This window comes from Lepisosteus platostomus, chromosome 13 (genome assembly GCF_059453375.1).
Source record: "Lepisosteus platostomus isolate fLepPlt1 chromosome 13, fLepPlt1.hap1, whole genome shotgun sequence".
Taxonomy (NCBI): Eukaryota; Metazoa; Chordata; class Actinopteri; order Semionotiformes; family Lepisosteidae; genus Lepisosteus; species Lepisosteus platostomus.
The window spans coordinates 40399755-40425178 of record NC_142623.1 but is presented as its reverse complement, the minus strand read 5'-3'; the positions used below and the strand labels follow the sequence as shown (position 1 = coordinate 40425178).

The window sequence follows — 25424 nt, the reverse complement described above, 5'->3', positions numbered from 1 at the left end:
ACCCAAAACCTAGAAGTGTGCTGCCTGTATGCTCTTCACATCTCGTCTTGTCTCCATGGTGTACCAGAGAAACCTGTAGTTTGACTTCCATCACTTTCTCATCACGTTTACAGTGGCAGAGTAACAGTGGGTACAGTTAAACCAACAAGGGGGAGGGAGAGAGGGGGCATCCCAAATCTTTGAAGATGTTTAATTTCAATCTCCACCCTATTCCAAGAGGAACCTCAAGAAAAAGCTTTTTTTTTTTTAGATGAATAGCAATGTGTTACAGACACCCTATTACCGCGGTTCAGACCTTGTTGTCAGATAGAGAAAAGGCTGTAGGGTTTTCTCTCCCAGAGTGAAGGACATGAACACATGTGGGACTGGCTCTCTGCCGCCTCACAGCTGTTCCGTCACTCGGGTCTGTGGCACTGAATTGCTGAGGTCAGGGTTCCAGGGAGATGGAAATAACTCTATAGCTCTAGATCACCAATAAAAAAAGAGGGGCAGAAAATGACACACCATATCATCATATCAATAGGCTGGAAAATAACCAATAACAGAGTAGGACAGCATGATTGTAATAGAACAGAAATGACCAATAAACAGCTATGAACAAAATATCAACTACAAAAGTCATTGACAAGAGATATGCTGGCAACACTGACAAATCTCGGAAGTTTTCAAAGGCAATCGCTCCAGAAAAGAAATAAAAAAGCATGCTCAAAACAATGTGAATAACAGTGTACTTGAAACAAACACCGTCTATAATTAATAAGCTTTTAATGGTGTACACTCCCAATGTGCACAAGGGAGTGTATAAAATAATATAAAATAAAGTTTATTATAAGTATACAATTAAATAAGTTCAACTTGGGAAATTCTGGTGTTTTTAACAAGGGTGTTCAAAGGCTGGTCTAGTTCTTTTTCTGCTTGTTAAAATTTCTTCACAAATCTGACCTTTATTTCTCCTGCCACTGGTCCCCATCGCTCTCTCCTTCTATTTAATAAGCCTTGGCCTTCTGCCACCTAATATGGAAGGAATGATCCCTAAACTGGAAGACCACCCAGATGGTGCCCTGGAGGTCACTACACAACATTGAGCATTTACAGTTCAAAGACGTATTCTGGCCATCAGGAAAGGGCTTTGGGAGCCTCACTTTCCTCTTCAGCCAATGCAACATGTACCCCTCCGGGGGGGAAGGGCATTACACACTGGATTACTGATACAGGGCCCTGGTAATATAACCTTGCAGGCGCGTCACTGCAGGCACGGCAGAAGGTTTGCAAATAAACATGTTAACAGGTGCAGTCTTTTCTGGCTAAATTGGCAAGTGGCCTGCACATAATCCCAGGACCATTCAAGAGAAAATGGCACATTAAACTTCTATTAGGGCTGCTCAGTGCGTGAAGACCCCACATTGAAACCAAAATGTCATTGACTGACAAGACATATGACTTTAGAAATGTCCAAAAGATTTTCCAGCAAAGCACAGTCATAAATAAGCAGCAATTAATAGGATACTGGAAGAATGACAGTCTTCAGTGATTACAACATTTTCAAAAAAGGGGGCTGGTCTGTTTCCAAGTACTGAAACTAAGATTCATACCAATTGCCTACTTATTCTGGGAGTGTGACACTTTCAGGTGATGCATTGTGTAAGCTGTGTAAGAGACGGGTAACAGACGAGAACACCTACATCACAGACAGCTTATTACGCAACAGACTGTGGCCCCAGGAGTTTAGTAATACTCCTGCACAGAAACAGGTGTGCAGAGGCACATCACCGCCGTGCTCATCTCAGATCGATTGTTCTTCTACAGCGTGAATCACCTGCAACCGTGCCAAAAAAAACACTACAACGCCTGACCCTAGATAAACTCACAGTGACAGTGAGGAAACGAGAAAGGATATCCAGAGTCACAAGGCATGCAAATCAGAAAGATTACAATTTTACGAAAGGGCACAAATACAAGGCAAATTTGGAATTATATTTTAATTTACAAAGTAATGTTAAGCACACAATCGTAGTAGCAATCACCCAGATATCATCTAGAGCAGCAGAATGCATGACGTTTTTTTTTTTACTTTGACAGAGTCATACGTACTATGCGTATAAAAAATGACATCTGGCTTCTTTGAGCTGCTGGAATCTACTGTAAATAGGCAAATGAGGCTCACCATCGAGGTTAATGATCAGTAAATAAGTGAGAATTTTGAGATGGTGCAGGTACTTCAGGAATCTGAGGAAGGCCTGCTGAAAAGATTAAGGGACAAGGGACTGTCCAGACATGCAGAGGCACGCACACATTTATTCACAGGTCGCAATCAGAAAACACTGACTCTCTATAGGGGCCTATCAGGTGGAGACATCTCCAGAGTCTACGAGACTGTACATCGTAGGGAAGGTGATCATCGGGAAAGTCTTGAAGCCAGGTGAAATGCTTTTAATTCACACCTACAATACCACTCCAATAAACATGGCGAGACCAAGAAAAACCAAGCTCTTCTTTTAGGGGTTTTTACAACATTTTAAATACATCATAAAAAAAATGAAAAACCTTTATACTGTATATTTTATAAGCAATTTAATCTCAATTACAAAGTTTCTCTAAAAGAAGTAAATATCAGTACGAATATCATACACTGCAGTGTCATATGAAACACTATTTGAATAGTTCTCCCTATGATGTTTCCAGATTGGAATGTACAAATCTCCTAGTGAAAAAAGATTTCATATTGGAAGCCTGAACTTTTAAAGTAATGGGAAATCTTCCATGAACTATACTTCACCTTTGCTTTAAGTGTGCGCTTCTTCCTTTTTGAGGAATATACAATTGACCACAACTAGCTCACATTAAAATTGACTTCCCCTCCTACAGCAGTGGTTTACCATGAGGAACAACCCAACTGGGCGAATTAGAAGTGCCGTAAAAGTGTATCGTAAAAGGTCACCGTTTTACATAGGAACGGTTTCAAATACTTCAAAACCAGCTTTTCCAACTGGGAATAAAAGCTCGAGTTGTCGAGACCTGTTTACAGGCACCTTACCTGGCATTGTTACCCTAGCAATCTGCTTCTTGCCTTTTAAGCTCTATAGTGGAACCATGCATCACATAGGAACCTGCATTAAGATGTGGGGTGGTGGGGAAATGCACTGAAATAGTAAATGGAGCTTACTTCCACCCATCAGGTCTGAGCAGTGCGCTTTCAAAACTGGATTAACTCATCTCCCTGCAAGCATGCAGCATTACGGCTTTGTGGCCATGCAGTTCTGATCAATTCACCTGTGGTAGCTCTCATCTGCTGATTTGCAATATCTGTAATGTTCTGCCCATACCTCAATCCTAACACAACCCAGCTCCTCATCCAGTCACCTCAAGCTGGACTACTGCATGTGCCATTAGACTATTCTTCAAACACTCATATCTTTAGAATACTTAACCCAGAGACCCATTACTTATGTTCTTGCATTACTACTGCTTGCAGGCCAAGACGCACTGAACTCCTCAGCACTTCATTTAAACTTTACTTTGTTTACAGTTTTTTGTGGTTTTATGTTACGGTTATATGCACCCTTTGCATCTTGACGAGATGATGACACCAAGTCACTTTGGATCAAAGCATCTGCTGATTTAATAAATGTGAAAGGTCTTTTTAGGATGCTGCACCAAAAAAAGAGAAGAGATTATGGATTCAAAGTGTGCAATGCCAACCTCTGAAGAGCGACCACAAACTCAACTAAGCAGAGAAACATGGCTTGGAGAGAATGGCAACAGCTCAAACCCGAATCAAAAATAGGTCATGAATGTCAGTGTCAGGATATTAACTCTAAGCCCTTTAACACCCCCTAGTGGGCAGAGGAAAAACCCCATTTGAGCCCAGGCAGAATCAGGTCCTGCAACCTCATACAGTACTGCAAATAAGAAAAAGAATGAAGACGATGCGATCACCCACCAGTACAAAGACAAATGAATACAAAGGAAATAGGTGATACTGGAGGGCTGAGGCAGTATTAAAAGTGTGTCAACAGATTAATTTAGTTTTGAAAGTCCAGGAACTATATGACTGCGATGAAGAGGTCATAATACCAGGGTTTTAGGATCCTCAAACCTCCTTTTTTTTTTAACACTACATTGCTCCGGTTAGAAGCTGCTTGTGCTCCACAAAAAAATGTGTCCCTTCCAGAAGTCACAAAGGACTGCGGGCTCTTCTTAGTGCTCAGCTGACATTTAGTTACAAAACCACATTACAAAGGAAGAAAGGTGGGAAAAGGATTGATCTGGCAATTACAGTGCTACACTGCTGTCAGGTTCTGTCAGGTGGGGTGCACTGTAACTGGGAGGGGACACCCAGAATGTTGCAGCACACTCAATTTGCATTTCTCAGCTATGCGTCACTAGCTCAGGCCCTTGGGCAGAGACGTTTGTACTCCAGTTCAGATTAATGGATTAGAACTGCAGAAAGAATGGACTTCTCTTGTGCAGTTTTATTTGGCTCTGGGCCAGCCATGTCCTAAAATGTGAGTGCTCTCTGCTGTTCTTGGACGAACTTCTCTCGTGAAAATTGAACACTCCAAATAAAGCAGCGGGCACATGGTCACATTACAAAGACCTCGAAAAATGTACCAGCATTCCAAAAGAACCAGAAACAAACAGCAGCTTCTTACTTCATAATGCTGTAACTCAAGCCCAGCAGTGGAGAATTTATTTTTAACACTGTGCTGCGAGGTGATCTCAGCATAGCGGCCTGAGGGTCCCCTTCCACTCCCCCACCTGCTAACACACGCCTTCGCGCACCCCCATCCAGAGAGGCGCAAGGCCCGTGGAGGCTGAAATCAAATTCCTACCAACAATAAATATGCAGGGCTCAAGCCTCGTCTTGCCATCTCACCGACAACACATCTGTTTTCAATGCCCTTTCTTAAGTAAACACTTTTGCCAAAATTATAGGCTCTTCCCCATGATAGTGGGGGGGGAGGGGGGATCTTTCTTTCCACTTTTATTTCTATGTTCAAAATTAAAAACAAAAACCACACTGAAACCCCCCCACAAGATCTCCATGCTTTTGAGTTATTAAAATAAGGACGGAAACGTTGCTCAAGCTCTTAACCTGTCCAAGATGGCAGGGCAAGGCGATTGAAGTGCAGCCTTTCCTTTAGAGCAGTGCATGGTATTCCTATTACTGCTAGACAATCGATCTGACTTTACAGCAGAGTGGAATTCGAGACTGCGGTTGGAGAGCTTAAGCGTTTCTAAACCAAAACGACTACGGAAGGACAGACTTTCCCGGTGTGCAACAGTGCAGGGGAGGACTGGGGAGCGAGTATTTACAGTAATGTCAGGAATTGAGGGAGGACCGCAGACCTTGACAAAGATAAACCACGTCATAATATTTACAGAACAGGCCTCCGTTTTCAAAAGAATTGAGACAACGATAAACGACTCCGGGTTTTGAAGATTTATTAACGCACAGCACTGCTGAATGCCTGCCCACTGGCAACAGTTAGCTGGGATGCTGGACCCTTGTATACAGAAAGCAATACGGTACAAATAAGGGCTGGAAATACAAGGCAAAGGGAGAGAGAAGGGCAGGAGGAGAGCTGAAGGCACTCAGGGCCGTACGTACAGCTGCAATTGCTTGCACTACAATTATTTGACCTATAAGCAGAGCAGAACACGGAGTTCTTGAGCAAAATGAATCGCAGCATTTCCTTTTGTGGGGAAGCCTGTCTTGGGAGACAATTCGCAGAAAAAAAAGAATGAAATCATAAGCTCTAGAGAAGGGAGAGGCAGTGCTGATCAAGTTGTTTTTCAGCGTCTGGTGTCAAGCAGCGACAGGCTTCTCCAGAAACGTGCGATTTTGAGAAGAGACAACTGGGAATTCGAATGGATACCATTAGTCTTTTTGTCAGACTTTTTTTTTATTCTGTAAAAACCAAGAAAAAAAAAGTCGATATAAATGACCATTTGAATCTGGAAGGCTGGGGGAAGTCTCTAAACGCTCTACCTCAAAATCTGAAACATGCCTCCCCCATCCAGTGGATACAGTAGTCATGGAAACGGCTTAATCCAGGTTGAGGGCACAAGTCCTCCCAACTGGCCTCACAGCTCTCAGCGGGGTCTCTAGATAGACTCCAACACACTCATGCAATAATGAACTAAATACAGTCCAGTCTAAATTCCAGTGAGCTCCAGGTAGAACTGGAGAAAAACAAAGTTGCTATGGTTATTATCATTGTACAAACAGGTCACCAGACGCAGAGCAACTATTTATTTGCTTTGCATGACCTCCATGTTTTGGAAGGCCTTTTAATTGCCTTGTAAACTATCCAAAAGGACTTGAATGGAGCTCAACCTTTGAATGGATACCAGATCACTTATTACCTAAAATGGATGTCGTAACTGACTAGTGTATTCAAGAGTCCAACTCAGCCTTGACAAGACTGAATTCTCAGTGAATACCAGAAAGTATGCCCTCTTCAATAAATTAGAAACACATCCAGTGTCAGAACACATACAGACATGCACACATTCACTAAAATCAAGGAAAAAAAAAAGCTTAAAAAAAACACGCAGGAAATTCTTCCATGAACTAAAATCTCGAAGACAGGCTACATCCTGGATTACTATAATCCACAGGGATTTAGAAATTGGAGAGGGCGAGTAAAAATCGTGTCTTAATGTCGTTTGATTTTGCAATTTATTTGTGTTATAAATTAAAAAACAATTGTTCTCACGGCCATCAATCTGTTCCTTTATTAAAAAAAGGACTTGGAAATCAAACTGAAGCTGACATTTCCTAACTTTTGCCTCTACATACAACAGGCAAGAATATAAACATGTGAAGGGGTTTCAATCCATTAGGGAAAAAAAGCTCCCCCATATTTATTTTCTGTATTCATAGCTCGTCGTTGATCCAATAATAAGGGCATGGTACTCAACACTTTCCCCACAGGTCTCCAAGCCTCTAGGCATCAAAGCCTGACCGACTACTACACATGAAACGCAGCTCCTCACGCGTCTAGTGCCAGTAATCAGCTGGCTGCACTTCGACAGAACAGCTGGAAACCACTGGGCTCAACACCTCCCACCCATAATGCAACGCATGCGGATACGTTATCACGCAGTAAAATGTCCCGGCGCAGATACCCAGGCCATTTTCAGAAATGGCCCCCTGCAGTCAGTCCCGAAAGCAACAGCAGTGCTTACAAACAAAACCTGTTGCTTGCAGAGCAAAGCGTCATTGCCATGGACAGGCGATGCCCATGGACTATATGCCTTGCAGCACTCTGCTTATGCACACATACCAGAATAATGCAGTCTTTGCTACCCCACTTAAATGAAACCATCCCTCTTATTTGCTTGAGGAGCTCTAATAAGCTTTACACACGCTGCACCAGGGCTTGTGCTGTGTGGGCTTCACAGGAATTTCCTGTGCTGGGTAGGTATGCAAGTGGCTCAACTTCAATCAGACTTTCACCAGGTGCACTTATGTGGATGCAAGAGCAACTTTTACACTCCACCAGGATTTAGGGCCCAGGCATGCGAGAGAAAGCCAGAAAACAAGCTCTTACCCTGGAGACTGTGAGGGGCATGCTGAAGTCCTTCCCTCCCTGCAGTCTGAACCCCCAGGGAGCTGGCCCCTTAAGTGTCACGGTGTATGTATTCATGGCCTGGACAGGAAAAGAACAAAAAATTATACATGTGCTGTGTCCAAGAATAATCAATGCACATGCATCTTTTAAGCAGTGATGAACAGCCAGTCAGCCCTGGAGACTCCACTTTACAAACAAAAATAGATCAGTTGCTGACAATGGCACTAGTTTTATATTTGTTACTGCATCTGGAGGAGTCCAGCACTCTTTACCGAGTTTGTAAAAACGGAACCGATTCACAGTAATTGCACTGACCATGGGATTCATCACAATTTCCCAACGGACAACCCACTATCAATTAAATTATTATACTTTATTTACATCTGTATTCACGTACTGCCCTGTAAAACACACATGAAGTATAGTCTTTCATGCAAGTTCACGGTCAGATGAAGAGATCTGCTCATCCCTATCAGATTCTTATAAATGCAAGGAAAGTCTGCATTACATGTACAAAGAGAAGCAGTTTAACTAAAAATGTTGCCTTTTAGTTTAAACGCACAGTATACGATGCCTGAGCTAGTTTCACTAACACCCTGTTGATGACTGATTAGGCTCTCCAGTGTGTTCAGGAAACATCTTTGAAACAAAAGCACTCGGAGACTTCCTGTTGGATCAAGGTGGAAGAGAGGGGGGGAACGGGGACTGACTGGCTGGGCTTCACACTCCTGGTTCTTAACATTGTGGTGTTGGCTTTTGATTAGATAATAATGACAGCGCTGAAATGCACCACATGGACTTCCTACACTTCAACCACCAGTGGAATACTGATGCCTGTGCCTTTCATTAAAGCATCAAGCTCTATAAAAGAAACCCAGCATCACAAAAATATTTTAACTTGCCTGCATAATCTTCGATTTCTCTTTCCCCACTAAGATATATACTGATCAGATTTTAACGAAGGAGAGCACCATGCTGAGATCTTGATATGGAGACAGCAGACAGAATAAGTTTAAAAAAATAGGAAAAGATCGCACCCTACATTTATTACTTTGTTGTCCTAAACACAGCATTGTTATTCATTATGGGGAAAAAACAATGTTTAGAGGTTTCACAGACAAGGAGCTGTGTGCTGTGAGCAAATCCGCAATCTACTACTTAAAATCTGATTTATTGGTCAGTAAATAAATGTTCTTCTTTCAGAAAAAAACAACAACAACAAAAAAAGGCCAAGAGACAATATGGGCTGAAGTACAGTATGAAACACAGTTTACATGAAACAGCCATGTGTGTGTCCTTTAGCACACTGTCACTATCCCTTCATCTGTAGTTAGTTCATCTATCCCTTCATTTGAAGATTTGCAATAATCAATCTTCCTCCCCCCCCCCATGTTACTTTTGTGCCACTGCAAAGCTACAACGTGAAAATCAGAAGGATAGTGGAAGAGCTCTGCAGAGAGGTCAATAAATTCCTCTCAACTCACGACTGACAGAACAGGACAGGCAGGGAATTCCTTCAATATATATATATATCACAGCTAAGCTGTCATCTTTCTTTCAACCACCATAATGAGCCTTGCAATAAGTGTCCCCAGAGAACATCAGTATTGCCACAGCAATGCTGTATATACAGTTACCAGAATAGACACCTGAAGAAAGTGCAAAAAAACAAATGCACAAACGTCTTTACATTCCCCGGATAACTGAATGTAAATGAAGCATGCCACTGCCGGTTTACAATGAAATCAGCAAACGGTATTTTCACACAAGTCTCCTGTGGCTCTAAAGGGCAAGGTCAATTTTTGAAATGCATAGGATGATCCTTTACACCAATTACGATCCTAGTTTGCCAAACAAACAGCCATCGATGTCCACAAAAACAGCCTTCAATACTTTCCTCTGTGCGACGTCTTCAGGGTCTACCCTGAAACCCGAGTCTCTGAAACTCAAAGGAAAGTAGGACTCAAGGAATCTCATTTTCTTACCGCTGTTAGTCTTTTCCCTTCTCCTGTCCCGGCAAAGGCTCTCCTGCTCTCTCCTCACGCTGCTCAGAGGCTATATAAGGAATGTAAAACTACACCGAACTATTTCAGCCCAACACCCCAGTGAGTCACAGCTCAGAGAGAACGTCAGCCACCCTGATTTCCTGGCTCTTAGCTCACATATTCTAACCAATAGTTGCTGGAAGAGACAATCAAAAGGGGGGGGGGGGGGGGAGACAAGTCAACATTCTTTTCTGCAACCATCACATGCATTCAGACATAATGTAACAGAGCTAGCAATTAAGGGGGGGTGGGAGGTAGTATTTAAGAGCTTTAAAGAGACTGTCTTTTATTTCTGCAGCAGAACCCAATAACTTTAAATGGGCACTCTTTGTCCAAATCAAAATCTTTATTGACTAAGCTCAGCATTGGCAATGAGAAGCCTCCGTGACTCCTTGACAGGAGCACTGACCCTTCTCACTGGTCAGTTTGCCCAGCTGAGCCACTCAAATTAATTGTCAGGTACAAAAGCCCGTTTGAAGATTTTCTGCTGATAAAAGCCTCTCAGTCCGACCGGTTTGAAAACAGAAACTTCAACATCTTTGTACGTCTCCTACAAGGATGCCTAAAAAAGGGTACCTGTTTTTAATGACCTATATGTTAAAATAATTCGAATTTGGTGGATATTCTGAGAGGCTTCAGTTTCCAACTAGAAGCAAGGAGGGGACTGAACAGCTAGCAGCTGTTCCTGAAAAAAAAAAAAGAAAATTTGATTGTAAAAGTCAAAGAGTTGAGAAGAGGGTAGTAAGAATACAGGAGACAACTGGCTCTCAGCTACCGGTTTCAGTTTTTACCAGAAACAGAAAACCCAATTCCACTAAGCTTGAGCTTCTTGCAAGACGGTTAAATGAGTTTTGGTTTTCTTCTACACATTAGACATTGTAGTTATTCTGCTCAAACCAAAATTAAACCGATTTTTCCTATATTTAAGGCTACATTAAAATAGTGAACAGTTTTTGGATACCTGGGACTAGAGAAGAACACTGCACCAACTGCTACAGCGCATTTAAAAAGATGCATTTATGGGGGAACTTCACTCTAAGGATTTATTCTGGTGCTAGTGTTCCCCTGCGACAAAGGGCAGGATGTCGTTGATATTTTGAAAGCACCAAACAGTATTCCAATTGGTGTGATCTGTAGTGTGGCTTGCTTTCAATACATTAACGACATCTATAGCTGTGCTGCCCTCCTTAGTTTTGTTATTTTTTATTACAGAGAGGTCCCACAAGTATATTACTCAGGAAAAAGAGAGGAAACAGATTCTCTACAACTGTATACAAATCTCTCTGAATAACCACAATGCACTTTGAAGTGCCAAACCATCGCATTCTGCAAGTTATTCCACCAAATTATTTCCTGTTTTTCCCCATGTCCTTTACTGTGCAGGTCTTCTGAGCTTGCAGACTGCAGTTTATTCTTTGGAAACCTTTTAACGAAACCAATCACTGTCACAGAATAGAGTGCATTTAAACCAAATTGCTGCAACCAGTCAAGGACCTCTGGAAACACGGAATAATGAAATCACACTACAGACAAAACTTTCAAATAGTTTTTTTTTAGGAGTGCTTATGCTTTAAGCTAGGACAAGATGTACTGAACTGTGAAATGAAAAATCACAGTTTAACTGGGAGTTGCTGTTCGTTTAAATAAAATTCCTCCATTAGATACCTATTAAAAGACTTTGAGATGGTACACTTACATTTAGAGTTTAGCACTAAGCATGCCTAACCCCAATACTTTAAATCTTATTTTCACTGTATTCTACCTTATTATGAACTTATTCTACCTTCTTACGCTCATTATGAAGCGTGACATTCAGTTCAACAAAAATAAGACATCGTTGTGACTTTCACACTTAGCGTCTTTCAAGTTTAATGAACATCCAAGAGCAAAACAAACCTAGTGAACTACCAGCGTCCCTCTGGCCTGACAAAGAAATACAATTATGTCAGTCCGTTTTGCTTTGTCTCCAAGATAGGTGAATTACCTTATTCACAAAAGGTTTTGCATCTCATGTTTTCAGATAAAGACACTTATTAGCCATTACACAAGACAAATACTAGAAACATCAATCCCACTAGACATTTTTACACCGACAACAAGACCCCGTTGTTAATTAAATATTTAAACAGCATATTATTAACTTTTAGCAATTCTTCCCAATAGTTTCTGCAGGATTCTCAGGTAAGTCTTCTAGGTTTTCCTCTCTTTTCTGCAAAGTTACAGTTTAAGACATCATCTTGCAGGTGGTCTTCCTTCATTGTTTGTTGCATCTCTCAGTAACCAAACCAATATTACTTAGTCCACCAGTGAACATTCTTACAGCAGTGTCTAATCCATTGGCATGACATCCCCTTCATCCTCACACCGGTGTTGTGAGAAACCCATTTGTTTCTATGGCTCTTGTTTGCAAAAAGAGATTTTCTGTCCTGGTTTTCTTGCCTGGCTGATTGTGTTCTGAAGCTGAACCCAGAATGTGCTTACAAAGTTTTCTTAAAGGTCCCAGACAATCTCCGACTAAGTATTTAGGAAATTAATATATAAATTGATTTCATTAGCATGTGCCTCCTTAAAACAGCTCCTATTATCCCTACAAATTCAACTGATATACAGCCGAACATTCAAGAGGTTGTGCTTGAGATTTGCAACGTTCCTTGAAAAACTAGGACTGCTCTCTGACCCCGTTTTCTTCAATTACTTGATCCTGCAAAATGTACATATAAATTTGCATTTGAAACTTCACACAGATGTGATACTACACAAGAAAAAGACTCAAGTTAGCCTTTGTGTTGATCCTGATCTTCATTAGAATACGTTGGCAAAGCCCAAATCAGCAGACTGCAGCAAGTTCAATTCACAGGGGACAGGAGTTAGCATTGACGTACAGTAGAATACTTTCAAAAAGCAGACAAGCCACAAAGTTCTGGATATAACGAGCCCTTTGAGAATATCATACAAACATCCCCATATTTAAGGAATTACGGTAGTCTGATCAAATAAAGGCGAGTTTCAATATTTCAGCATCAGACGTGTAGAACAAGGGTCTTAACTGATCAATGTTATGCAGATGGAAGAACAATACCCTGCAACATTCCTAGCATGAGTGTCAAATAACACAGTCCAATGTACACAATTCCTTTCAAATATAAATGGCTAATTCCACAGTAGTATGTATATATATATATCACATGGCAAAACCCTCTTTCAACAAAGGCTTCATAAAGGTCAGACAAAAAAAAAAAAAGACATCCAAGGATTTAGCACAATTACATCTTATATTTTTATAAGCAGTAAGCCGTTATATGAAAAGCAATTTTCGTCTTCTCACTACAGAATGGTGCAACTAATGTCAAGAGTACCACCAGCTGAACACCAACATGCACAGACACCCACAACACAGTACATGGTCCAGATCAAAAACTCATTGGAACTGCCCTCTACACAAGAGAAATTCTGTAGCGAGCCTTAAAACCTACAATACTCACCGCAACTCCAGCCGACTTTTCTGCCACACTTCTGCAGTCACTATGCTAGTGTGTTAAACCATGAAAACCTTTCCTCGTATGTGTCAAACTCAGAAAACTGTGAGCGAGGGTAGGTCAGGAGAGTGAAGGTTTGTAAAATACACTATTGGAATGCAGCCCTGTAGTGTTTCTTGACCATGTTACAGAGATCTGATAAGCTGTCGGGCTCAGGGAAACTCATTGATTTTCACTTAACCTCAGTAATGTAGAAGCAAAATGTGAGAAGAGCTTTGACCACTGAGGACAAGGCATTCAGTGATGTTTACGAGGTAGAACGGACCTCCCATATATCCAAGAATAAATTCTACATTTTTAGGATATAATAAAAAAAACCTCAAATTACAAATGAAAACTGTACAGGCAGCTGTATGGAGTAGAGGTTGATGCTCTGTGTTTACAGCAATATAATGTATATAGATTTCAAGGCTAGATGAGGCACTACTGTACTACTTATAAAGTAAACTTCAGCAAAGTACACCCCTCAAATTACACCAGTAAAATACCTCACTGTATAAATGGGTACGTTAAAGAATCTGGATAAAACTGTGAGGCGGATAAATGACCAAAATCATAACAGAAGGTTAGCATACCTGCATATACCAAGATCTATTTCAGAACAGAATGCCATTCACAGAATTCGCAATATCTTCCCAAGAAGAAGCATTACACAAAATAACGCTGATCTATACAATCCAGAAAGAGATTCTCTTTTCAGAGGGCACTAACGCTAAAAAGCACCTGCCCTGTCCTAAGGTGATAACGCAATTCCAAGTTCGTTAGTGAAGTTTTACATTGCTCGGTTCGGACAACAATGAAAGTGTTGTCACGTTTCATATATTGAATCTGTAGGACTTTAGATCTTTATTTTTGATCGACGTCACCATAAAAACACTAATGCACACTTTTTTTGGTAGGGGGGTGACAATTATATACAGTACCATCTATTCCTTTTCATACATCTTAACCACAGCAATATAGATACTAAACAAAACCACATCACTTACAGCCCCCCCCAAAAAAAACATTAGCAAATAATATCGCTGACCTGACGAGTGTTTGATCATTTCAGGTTAAATGCTGACCCAAGCAAATAGCTAAGCAATTCTGGAAACGACAGAGGAGATCTCGATTAATACATAACGTTTGATTGCTGGCATGCAATCAGAAATTGACACTTTTCTTGTCACATTAAAACTATTTGAATAATATTCAAAATGATATCAGTGCGTTTATTTTGGGACAATGTGTGCACAAACTTAAAAAAAACGCAGCATAACTTAACATCGACGAACATGAAATATCTGCTCTTTTAGCACTTTTAGCACAAATGCTAAGTGCACGAACTTGATTCGCCTTTACACGAACGGATTCACAGCCAGCTTACAAAAGGAAACTCTCAAGGAGCTTTCGTGATCACAAATCTCGACCCACCCAAATTATCCACGCAGCGTTGCTCAGACTTGCAAAGATCGCGTTTGATTACTTAGGTCTAAACGCAAAAAAAAACGCAGATAACGTCCTTATGAAAACACATCTCGTCTGTGCAGAAGGATTCAATCTCTGAGCACCCTGCCCTATAAAATTTAAAAGAACAATTTACAAAAAGAATTAGGAAAAGAGTGGACCACTCCCTCTTTTCCGCCTCCAAACGCCAACGCCAAACAAAACTTCCATTAAAAAAACCTTGTATAGATATTACCAGAGCCATGTAAACGTTTTTTTATGAGTACAGAACACAAATATTGTGTAACTCGCAAAAGCAATCGTGTTATATGGCAGTTACCTCCGGAGCCCCTTTCTGGCTGGCGGACATCGTTAACGATCTTTTTTTTTTATCTTTGCACTTTAAAAAAAGTTAATTACTATGTGCTAAGTTTTCCTTGTAAGCCAGTCCAACTGTATCCACGAGCAGCCGTAAACTTGCCTTCTGTTTCCTTTTATAGACAAGGAAAAACCTACAGCCCGGGTGACGTCATTGGGAGCGCTGCCACGAATTCTCCGCGCTCCATCTACAGGTACAAGCTGGCATGGGGCTGTGCGGTGCTGCGCTCTCCCATCTCGCCGCTTAACACACACGTCTGACCTGCAGCCAGCTCGTTTTTACAACTAAGCACCTACACTAGATCGTTTTGCTCGACGAGCCCAGCTGCGGGATAAAAGTGGTGTATAATCTGACCCCCATGACCCCCCCTGCTAATCATCGACTTGAAAGTGTTGGTTTTATGATGTCACTGAACCCAGCTGAAATGTCATGTTGGCATTTTATTTTAGCTCTCGGGATCCCAGTTGATTTCTGTAGTGTTAGCAAATGTTTGTTTTGGGTTTTTTGCTAACAATACAGAACGTTTTTACATTAACAATTTACAGTAAATTTAAAATTCTTTGAATGTCTTCAAACCCAAACCACGTTGTCCCACGTTTATTCTGTACGAACCCGAATGCTCTTGTTTATTTTTCTCTTTTACTTTTTATTGTGCTTTTCTTTATCACTATGTACAGCATCCTGGGGTTTGGAAAAGCGCTATATAAATAAATGATGTATTACTGTTAGTCTTAATCTTCCATCATTTCTGTATAATAACATGACACCCTAACCAATTCAACTCCACTGCTGTTTGGCAAGAGCAGCGTTGACCACAGTACTTCAGTCACTGCAATACAAAAGACAATACGGTGCTCTGGAATCAGTCCAGAAAAGAGCAACCACGTACATTCCTGTGGTTCAGGGAACTGTCCCTCCCTGACAGGCTGAAGGAACTGAATCTTCTTAGTCTTGAACAGAGAAGAAGGAACAATGTGATTCACAAATTTTGAGCCCCCAAAGACCACGACAAAGCCAACCCAACAGACGTCTTCAGAAGCAAGAGGGGAGTATTTGAATATAAGGACACCGGTAGGAATTATTGGAAAGTTCATGTCACTGAAGCCAACGAAGACCCTGGCTTATTTCACAAAGCAGTTGGATGTGATCCTCCAACCAGCAGCCAAGCAAGTTAGACTGGTTGAATGGCCGCCTTTCTTTTCCTTTGTTATGTTCTTGTGATACAATACCAGTGTGCGCAGGGAGAAGCTAGTTACAGTATGAATCCACAACCTTAATCACTATCCTCTGCCACCAGTTCATTATGTAACTTCTTTTAAAGGTGCTTATGTATTTTATCCGAAGCGTGCTTTTTTTAGATACAGCTTTCCTCATCACTTGCCAGAAAGCCCTGCCAGGTAACAAACATTTGTCAGTTATCCGACAGTGAACAGAAGACTACTTTGGGTGAAATGCAGCTCTTTTCTTTTGCTGCCTTGAGTTAAACTCCAGTGAAGTCTGTTTTTTTGTTCTTAAAAAATGTACCTAAAAAAATAAAATTGAGCATCCATTTTTTGCCAGATTATTTCCTCCTCATGTTCATCAACTAAAATACCTAATATTATCAGAGTTCAAATCAATCTATAGTGTACTGTATTTACTAACACCACTGCCTCGTTGATATAAAATAAATTAATGAGCTGTTTGCTACAACAAAACATCAAACACATTTCAGCTTCACTAATGAAAAAGCAACAGAAACAATCAGATTCTTCCTTGGGCCAAAAACATGTTAAAATCTGGAACGAATCGGTTCCGAACGAACGAACCGCAGAAAATAAAACCCAAGAAAAATCAAGTCACACTTTGGAATTCCCTGATTTCTTATTTAAAATCAAGATTTTGAAATGTTTCTTTGAACCAGGTATTGCTTGATCTTTGTTTATGTGCTGAACACAGGTCTTTGATCTGAAGAATGCTTTACCAGACAGGAAAACTATTCAATACAGGTCTAGCGGAGTTCTTTTTCTGTGCGCTAGAAAGTGCCCATATAAGGAGATCACAGATCTAAAGAGCTGCAGGAATGAATCTACCTAATTATCACTAACCTGAAGCATGGAACAAGCCGGCTCTCTGAAAAGGAAATGTTTATGTAGATTTAAGCATGGCTGCCAAGAAAAGACAAACAATGTAGAATAAAAAAAAAATCTCAGGAATCACTACACTATATAGTTCTCCACTTGGTGCGTCCAAAGGAACAATTGTTATTCCATGCTAAAAAAGTAGTGTTGTAGGACAACTGTTTGCATAATTCTTAATATTTAGGGCAGCATTGTGGCACAGTGTTTGTTATTGCTGGCTTTTCACACTAGAGTCCTGTGTTCAATTCCAGACCTGGGGTGCTATCTGTGTGGAGTTTGTATGTTCCCCCTCTGGGTGCTGCAGTCTTCTCCCACAATCCAAACACATACTGGTAGATTCATTGGCTTCTGGGAAATTTAGCCATAGGTGTGATTCCGCACTGCCTTTTGCCTTTGCACTGAAACTGAAAATGCTGCCACAGCTGAATTTTGCACACAGCTGCTATCTAAACGCTGGTTGAAATGATTGCTGCTGTGCTGTTGCTTTCTCCAAGAATTGTGACGTCATCCTTTATGTCAATTTTGGGGATAAATGGTAACATCCTTTGATGCCTTTCATGGAAGCAAGTACAAATCCTGGTTATGGACAATTACTGTTCTTTATGACCCAGTGGAGGTATGCTGCATAAAAAAAAACAACAGTGTCGTGAACAACAGAGCTAAGTGCTCCAGGCTCAGGTCTAGGGACCAAAGCACTCTGTGAGAGACCTGAACATTTCCGAGCTCCTTAGAAGGCACTCCAACAGATCCAGCTGTAGGGAGCAGTCAATTCTTCCATCCCTGGTTAACTATAGGGTCCCAATGCCCTCCTGCACACCCACGATCGAGATGATGAGAGTAGACGAGAGAGCTGTTAGCTTGATGCGCTTTACAGAAGCGACTTAACCTGCGAATGATAGGTTATAAATAAACAGGGCTCCGAGTAACCTATGCAACTGAACTGCATTCTAGATTATAGCGGCTGCCGTGCAACAAAAATTAACTATTGTTCAACTTTCTACTTTTTTTAGAATCAAAACATTAAAATGTGCAGCAACGGAGAGGGTTCCCAGTGTTCTGAAAAGATTATAACGAATGGCATCTTTATTTTGTATAAGTTGTATTCAATTATTTTCAACAATCTTCACCCCAAGCTAGTTCCTGTAGGTATAGGGCAGTAAACTGTTCAAAAAGAAAACCGATCATTTCAACTGGGAGCACATTTGAACTTAAGGCCGTTCACTATTTCTGAATTCTAAATGCACACACAATTTGAAACGCAGTGTTGTTGAATTTTTAGCATCTTACATAAAACCCATTCTAACATGTTAAACCAATAGAGACAAAAATTCAGCGGTTTCATCATGGCCAATAGACAAATCAAACCTTGGCTTCGCTGTTTGACATGACTAGAGACATCTAGAACATCTGCTTATTGTTTCCTATTCATAGCTCAGCGGGTACCTTTAGGATACGGTATTTTATTTCTGTAACAGCGGTCAAAACATAAGACGTGTCGTGTATGCCTTCATGTACTTGTCAAAAGAAAGAAATGAAAAGTATTTAATGTAGATTTATGTACATGACTATTTTCAGAACAACTTAATTCAGTACAAAAACGCCCATAGGCTCTGGGCTCTATATGACTGTAACAAAATCAAGATCAATAGTTTGCGGAACTTCATTTTTTTGTACATTTTGTATTGTGCTGTCTCCATCTCCTGGCTACCGGGAGTAATGCAGAAGAGGAGATCACTTTACCATCGCCAGAACTAAAAACATCGGGTGATTGAAAGAATGTCACCCCTAGATTATTTCCGTGTATTGGAATATTACTTTCTGTATTCGATACAAAATATACAAAATTAATCTCCAGCCCCTCCAGTTATTCGAGTTAAAAGAGGAGGCGATGTTCTGAATTTGTTGAAACGTGAATTTCTGCGTGGTGCAGGTTCCAGCTACTTTTCCAAACCTACCCCGCTTATATGAATGAATTACCTCCAGACACTTAATGTCTTACCATTCCTAAAAGCGCTCTTCCCCGTTGTCCCAGTGAAACAGAAGGACTTTCAGTCCAACCCTGCTAAACAGCTCCCTCTGTTGTGTATGTCGTTTCTCTTTTTGCTCGTTTACAGTTGCTCCTGCCTCGATGATTTTAAATTTCAGTAAAAATTGGGCAGACACTTTTTTTCTTACGAAACTTGGGCAAGTACGCGCCTCTCAGTAATCCTGGCTGTAATGTAAAACATGTTGGCGTATGCTTTGGGATTTTAACAGGCCAGAAATGTGCTACCACAGGGTTATTAACCAAAATGCTTCAAGTAACAGCAGTCCTTCGGTATTCGTAATTTTGATTAATATTTATAGACTCTATTAGAAAGCGGAAAATGTTAATAACTAACAACGATGATTAAAGCGAAGTGATTAAAGGGTGAGATCATTGATTGTTTATTCATGTAGAGACAGGTTTAAAAGTCTAATAACATATTGACTTCCATTGATTGTGTAAACTCAACATTAATCTGATCTAATTCCAAACTTCCAGCCAGACGAATTCAAAGCACATCAACTCCACTCAATTCCACATCTTTTCTTGGAAGTGCTTCAGAATCCTGATATTTCCTGGCGATAAGCCACATCCGGCCTAAATATATTTAGAGTGTAAGTGTTGAGTTTCATTAATCTCACAATTATTGCCAATAAACTATTCATATTCGCTAACACCAGACTTTTCTGGCACTAGAATACCAAATTGGCTTCTCATTTCAAATGATTTATCTCATGGGAGTCTTACGTGCGTGATAAATTATGAATCCATATATGTCTCAGGTTAATCAAAAGCAATCAATGTTGATAAATATTATAACATATATTATAATATGTAATCACATCACACATAATCAGCTGTCAAATATTCAAAAAATTAACATAAAAATGGACCAAAAATGGCTCTCGATCAACTGATATTAGCAACAATGTTTTTTATCAGATTTTTGCTAGCTGCTAAAATCCATGTTCTGATTTGTCTTTGTCTTTGTCCTTGCAACTTTCAATAAAGCAAATCTGAAAAACTGAGATATTACACCGCTGTCAGTAAATTGCTTTAATTTCAGTGCCTTTTTATTTCACAATGAAGAGAAAGAAATGTGATAAGGAAACACAGACCTGTATGACTGAATGATACTGGCAACTTTCCACTGTAAGCGGATTAAGTTGTCATGAGCTGTGGTGTAATGCAGTCTTTAACAATGAGCCAAGGTTAAAATGTTGCTTAAAAGCACAGCCTCAGATTTCCATATTTTAAATTCACTGGTGTGTTACAATCAGAATACAATCCTTGACCAAAAATGTCACCAAGGATTTAATCTGGATTCTTTTTTTCTGTTTTGAGACACGCATGAATTGAACATCTGTGCTGATTTTGTCTACACATATTTTAAGAAGGCATAAAATGTTTGGCTTTATCTAGAGATTTAGTAGAAAAGGGTACTGAGCTGTGATAACAAAATCCTCTAAACACAATTTTCTGATAAAGCATGTAAACAGGTTTTGTACATCAGTACATAAATTAACAGTGACATCTCTGGACATTTATGTTTTTATGACAACAATTCTATGCTTTTATAATAAACAGTAAATCATTAACCAGAGGAACCAAGTGGAAATGACATAGAAGTACATTTATAACTTTAAATGGGATGAACATCTTTATACAAAAGAAGCAGGTGATCCTTCATATCAAAGAAGAAGTTAAGGGAGAAGGGAGATAGAGTAAAGTTTAGAAAAGACCAATTTCAGAACTCTTAAATATCCTCATCGAATTCTTCCTTTCTTTAAAACGCTTATCGTAGACAACCAAATAAGAAATAAATCAGTTTTTCTTTGCACAAGAACAAATATAAGTAATGTTATATATAGTACTGTTCAAAAACGGAATAAAACATTTACAGCCTATTTATTCCAGATAAATGTACATATAAATGAGAGTTAATCTGATTTACAATAACTACTGAACTGCAGCTCTTAGCCAGTTTTGCTGAGATTGCCGATAACCGTTAAACAAAAATGAATTTAATATTGCATTTACAGGAATCTTACAGTTTCATACTCGTGGTACAGCAATACCTCAACATGGTTCATACACCCAAAATTGGCACTTTTCTGATGAGTTATTTCATTATTGTTCAAAATTATTTATTGTTAGGGAAATTCTTAAATTGCAGGAATCATAGCCAATGATATGAAAACTGAATGTTGTAAAATGAGGAAATTCCCCAGCGAAACTAGTGCTGTTCCTTACATCCCTTTCTTGTCACAACAAGAAATTGCCTGTTGAGCAATTTCTACTGAGGAACTAAATAATAACATCATAGTGTCATTTCCTTTTTATAATATACATATACCATATACAATGAATACACCCCCCCCACACACACACACTTTCTTGTAAATGTATTAACATGTCATGATCATGCTGTGCTGTATCCTAGGATTTGTAAATCCCTGGAAAATGCAATAACCTAGATCAGCAGCTGTCAATCCTGGTCCTGGAGGAACACTGTCTGATGGTTGTCATTATACCTTAGTTTTTCATCTCCAGTACTAATTGATGAGTTGATTGGTCTGCTTAGACTTTTATTTCACTTGTTTCTTCGGTCAGTCCTGAGTGTCAAAACTTCAAGGGTACCTTTTCCAACAGCTTCTGCACACAGAATTTCATGCAGGCTCTTCTCAGCTTGCTTGCTGTTGTTTCCAAGTAAACAGCTCCTGGGAGTTGATCAGACGCAGGGGGAATGACACTGTTATCACACAGTCCCACAAGGAGCGTTTTTTTCTGCTGAGGTCCAGTTAGTTACCTTTCAGGCAGCAGACCTGAATGAGGACCGTTCTGAAACCAAGAAATTTGTACTGGGTCGATAACAAATACAAGTCCATTCATATAATTTTGGATGTTGCTCCAAAAAATAGCCACCTGGGAATGCTTTCTCTCATAATTTTAAGTTATATTCTTGCAAATATATTTCTTCACTGAGTTCATTACTGGTAAGATATGATTCTGCCACACAGTAAAGAACGGTGCGCTTTTGATTAAAATGAACAAATATAAAAATCTGAATGATTTCAGGACTTTGACCTGTTCCCATCTAAGTCTCTTATCTTTAATGTGCTTTGTTGACAGTAGGTAAACCTTCACACCTAGTTTTTGAAGAAATAATTAATCCCTGTACATGCATCCTTTATATTACAAGTTTAACATCTATTCTGCGACTGATCCAAAAAGAATTTTCTAACAGTGCTCACATGAGGACTGGGAAATCCTTGTTTGATTTTATATTTTGATGTTTTTTTGTAAATGCGATTCCAGTACATTCCCTAAATGACAAAGAAAAACATTATTGATTGTTTACCGTGTTAAGCACAATACAGTACAATATTTACATGCATCCACAAGGCTACCTTTTTCAAAAATAAGAACTGTCTGTGATACTAAGTAAGTGAAACCTTTGAGCAGCAACAAGACTGAAAGCCCTTAACGTAACGGGGGCCGGTCCAGGCTCCCGCAAAGCGTAGTTCAGGACCCTATACAGACGGTGTAATCCGGAAGTAAGTGGAGAAGGACGACAGGGAAAAGACGTAGAGGTTCAGGACAGGTAGACACACAGGGGGGCGTGACGACGGTGATCCGGGGCTCGGGGGGCGTGGCAAGGGCAAATGGATCCAGACAGTCCAAAAGGGGGAATCCAGGGTCCAAAACCAAGGGGATCCATCCAAGACGAGACAAACACAGTAAAAAACCCCAAACAAGATCCGGAACAGGGACTGGGAATAAAACCAGGGTAACGAGGCCAGGCGCTCCGAGTCCCGGACTCAGATGGTCAGGAAGCTGTGATGAAGTCTATGTCATCGGGTCTTTCCTGGAACTGCTGGTAGGCAGGCTTCCGAGCGTCCATCTCCCAGTGCTGAGCCAGGAATAGCGGGAACGCCAGGCTTAAATATGGACTAAACAGGTGGCAGGTGCATGAAATCAACTCAATTACGAAAGGACCGGAGCGCCCTTAAGAGGAGGGATTTCGATCGTGACACTCAAGCTTTTTTAATAACTGTTTCCAAGCAAGATTTCAACTTCAGGCTAAGGCTGATTGTTAAGAGCTTACTACTCACTGAATAGTGAGGACAAAGCGGAGAACAGCAACCAGTACACAGCTTTTGTAACAGTGTGTGGAATGTCTCAATTAGTTAATTATTTGCTTAGTGTGGGATAGTTTAAACTTTGAAGCTCTTTATTATCTTTGGGTATTGGATGTGGTTTCTGTAGAGTTTGTGATGTTCTCTTTACAGAAGCAGGGCAATTCAAACTTTATGTCCTCTCCACTTAAGTAGTACACTATAGGGTCCAAGCAGCTGTTGAGGCTGGCTACACCCATCACTACTTTACGGGCGCCACAGGTGAAACGAAGCAAGGAAGAGCTGGGCAGAACTCGAACCCGAGCCAACGTGTGCAGAGTCTGAATGATGTGGTAAGGAAGGAAGCTGACGGTGAGCACCCCGATCACCACCATTATGGTCCTGAGGGATTTTTTCTTTAAGTGCAGCGTGCTCTGCTTCCCTCGAGTCAGGGCCATGATTCGTTTCCCGATCAGGACGTAGCAGGTCAATGTGGCGCTGAAAGGAAGGAAGAACCCCGCAATGGAAGACATGATGTTTATGGCGGCCAATCTGCTGCTCCAGGACTTGGAGGAAAAGTTTTCCATGCACGCAATCCGGCCATCTGGAAGCACATTGGTGGTGCGTTTGGAGAAGATGAACATGACAACAAAGAGAAACATCAGCCAGATGACGCAAGACACCACAACACGGTACAACGGTCTCTGCAGTCTGAGATACTTGATGGGATGCACCACTGCTACGTAGCGGTCCACACAAACACAGGTGAGGAACAGGGTGCAGCCGTAAATGTTGCTGAAAAAGAGGCAACTCGTTATTTTACACATCACCTCTCCAAAAACCCACATATTGCCAAGGGCGTGGTAAGAAATCTGGAGCGGCAGGCACAAGGTGAACAAGACGTCGAGGATGATCAGGTTGACGATGAAAACCTTGGCTTGAGAAGACCTCTGCCAGGTTCTGCACAGATGCCACAGGGCCGTTCCATTTCCAAGGCAGCTCAAGACGAAGACTGGCGTGTACACAAGAGGGAGGAGGACAAACTGGAAGCTGGTGGAGTCAATACATCGATAGCTTGCTTCCTCCCCAGCGGAAGAATTTGACGATACATTGTCTTTAGCATTCTCAGTTGCGCTCACTGGTGCTGACATCGCATAAAATGTTCCCTGCAAAGCATCCGGTGTGAGGGTAGTCATCCTGAAACTGCGAAAAGAGAGGTTGTGTTGAAAATGTCATTTTATTTGGCAATTTTAGAGCTATAAAATGAATCATGTTACAAAAAGATGTGTGGGTGTTTATAGATTAATGCAGAAATCCTGTGTTTATATTATATGTATGGATGCACATAAATATGTAGAATATAAGAAGCTGTGTGTGAAAAAAAGCAAAAAAAAGGTCTATGTTGTGTACACAATATTTAGTTATTTAATAATAATTTTTGAGGCAAAAGTCTTTATTCCTCATATAGAAAATGTCATATTTAAGTGTTATATTTATTGGTACACTGTAATTTGCCCATTCTTAAAAGCCTTTAGCTATGTGTCTGCCTATTAACAATTATGAATGTTATTTATTTATTTGGAATGATCTCAGTGTACTTAAAACCTTTATAACATGTACAAATCTACTTAATTTTCCTGACCTAAATATTCTTTCATAAAATTGAACAGCTATCAGTGCTATAATGCCTACATTTCATTAAAACCTATTAAATTAATGTTGAATCTTTAAGAATTCCCACAGCACGTCTTCAATGAATTTCGAAAACTCTTAAATTAATAGATTAGCCTTGTTCAGCAGACAGATATTTTTCTGAGCTCTGTGAGTTATAGCATCCCACTGTGCATTCAATTATCAGTTACAATCTGCCAACTGCTTTTGAAAAATCACTAGTCATGCCTTCCTTGTCAACTCAAGTAGCAAATGTGTACTTGCGGGATTGTGAAGTACATCAGGTGAAAAAAAGTTATTTAATAAATAAAATACTTACATTTATTTTCTGTCAGAAGTATTTCTACTTATCAGTAAGCTTGGAAAATGTTCGTTTATATGAAAGCGCACCAGAGTCAGCGATTCTTTGCAGAAGTACAGACCAGGCACGATGTATGTAATATTGTAAAAGAAATGTCACGAGTTGCGGAAAATCTCATCCTCAAAATCTTAAACTAAGTACTGTTATGATTCATCTGAAG

At 40.3% G+C, this 25424-nt stretch overlaps 2 protein-coding genes across 6 annotated transcripts in view; both read right to left on the bottom strand.

Moving 5' to 3' along the window:
• pdlim7 (PDZ and LIM domain 7) overlaps positions 1-15237 on the bottom strand; it is a 51648-nt gene extending 36411 nt beyond the window's left edge. For 2 of the 5 annotated variants that reach the window (XM_088604632.1, XM_088604637.1), the window contains exons 1-2: positions 14930-15064; positions 7560-7658 (exon numbers count right to left, since the gene is read on the bottom strand). In XM_088604632.1, coding sequence (XP_088460758.1) covers positions 7560-7658; positions 14930-14959 — 129 coding nt within the window. In that variant the 5' untranslated portion in view covers positions 14960-15064. The other 3 variants (XM_088604635.1, XM_088604636.1, XM_088604633.1) reach the window with 3 other exon arrangements.
• Positions 15238-20155: 4918 nt separating this feature from the next.
• LOC148650621 (lysophosphatidic acid receptor 6-like) lies at positions 20156-25354 on the bottom strand. The gene is made up of 2 exons (XM_088604627.1): positions 25223-25354; positions 20156-24435 (listed from the first exon to the last, which is right to left on the bottom strand). The coding sequence occupies exon 2, from the start codon at positions 24426-24428 to the stop codon at positions 23352-23354; it is 1077 nt and encodes a 358-aa protein (XP_088460753.1). The 5' UTR covers positions 24429-24435; positions 25223-25354; the 3' UTR covers positions 20156-23351.
• Between the last annotated feature and the right edge of the window lie 70 nt (positions 25355-25424).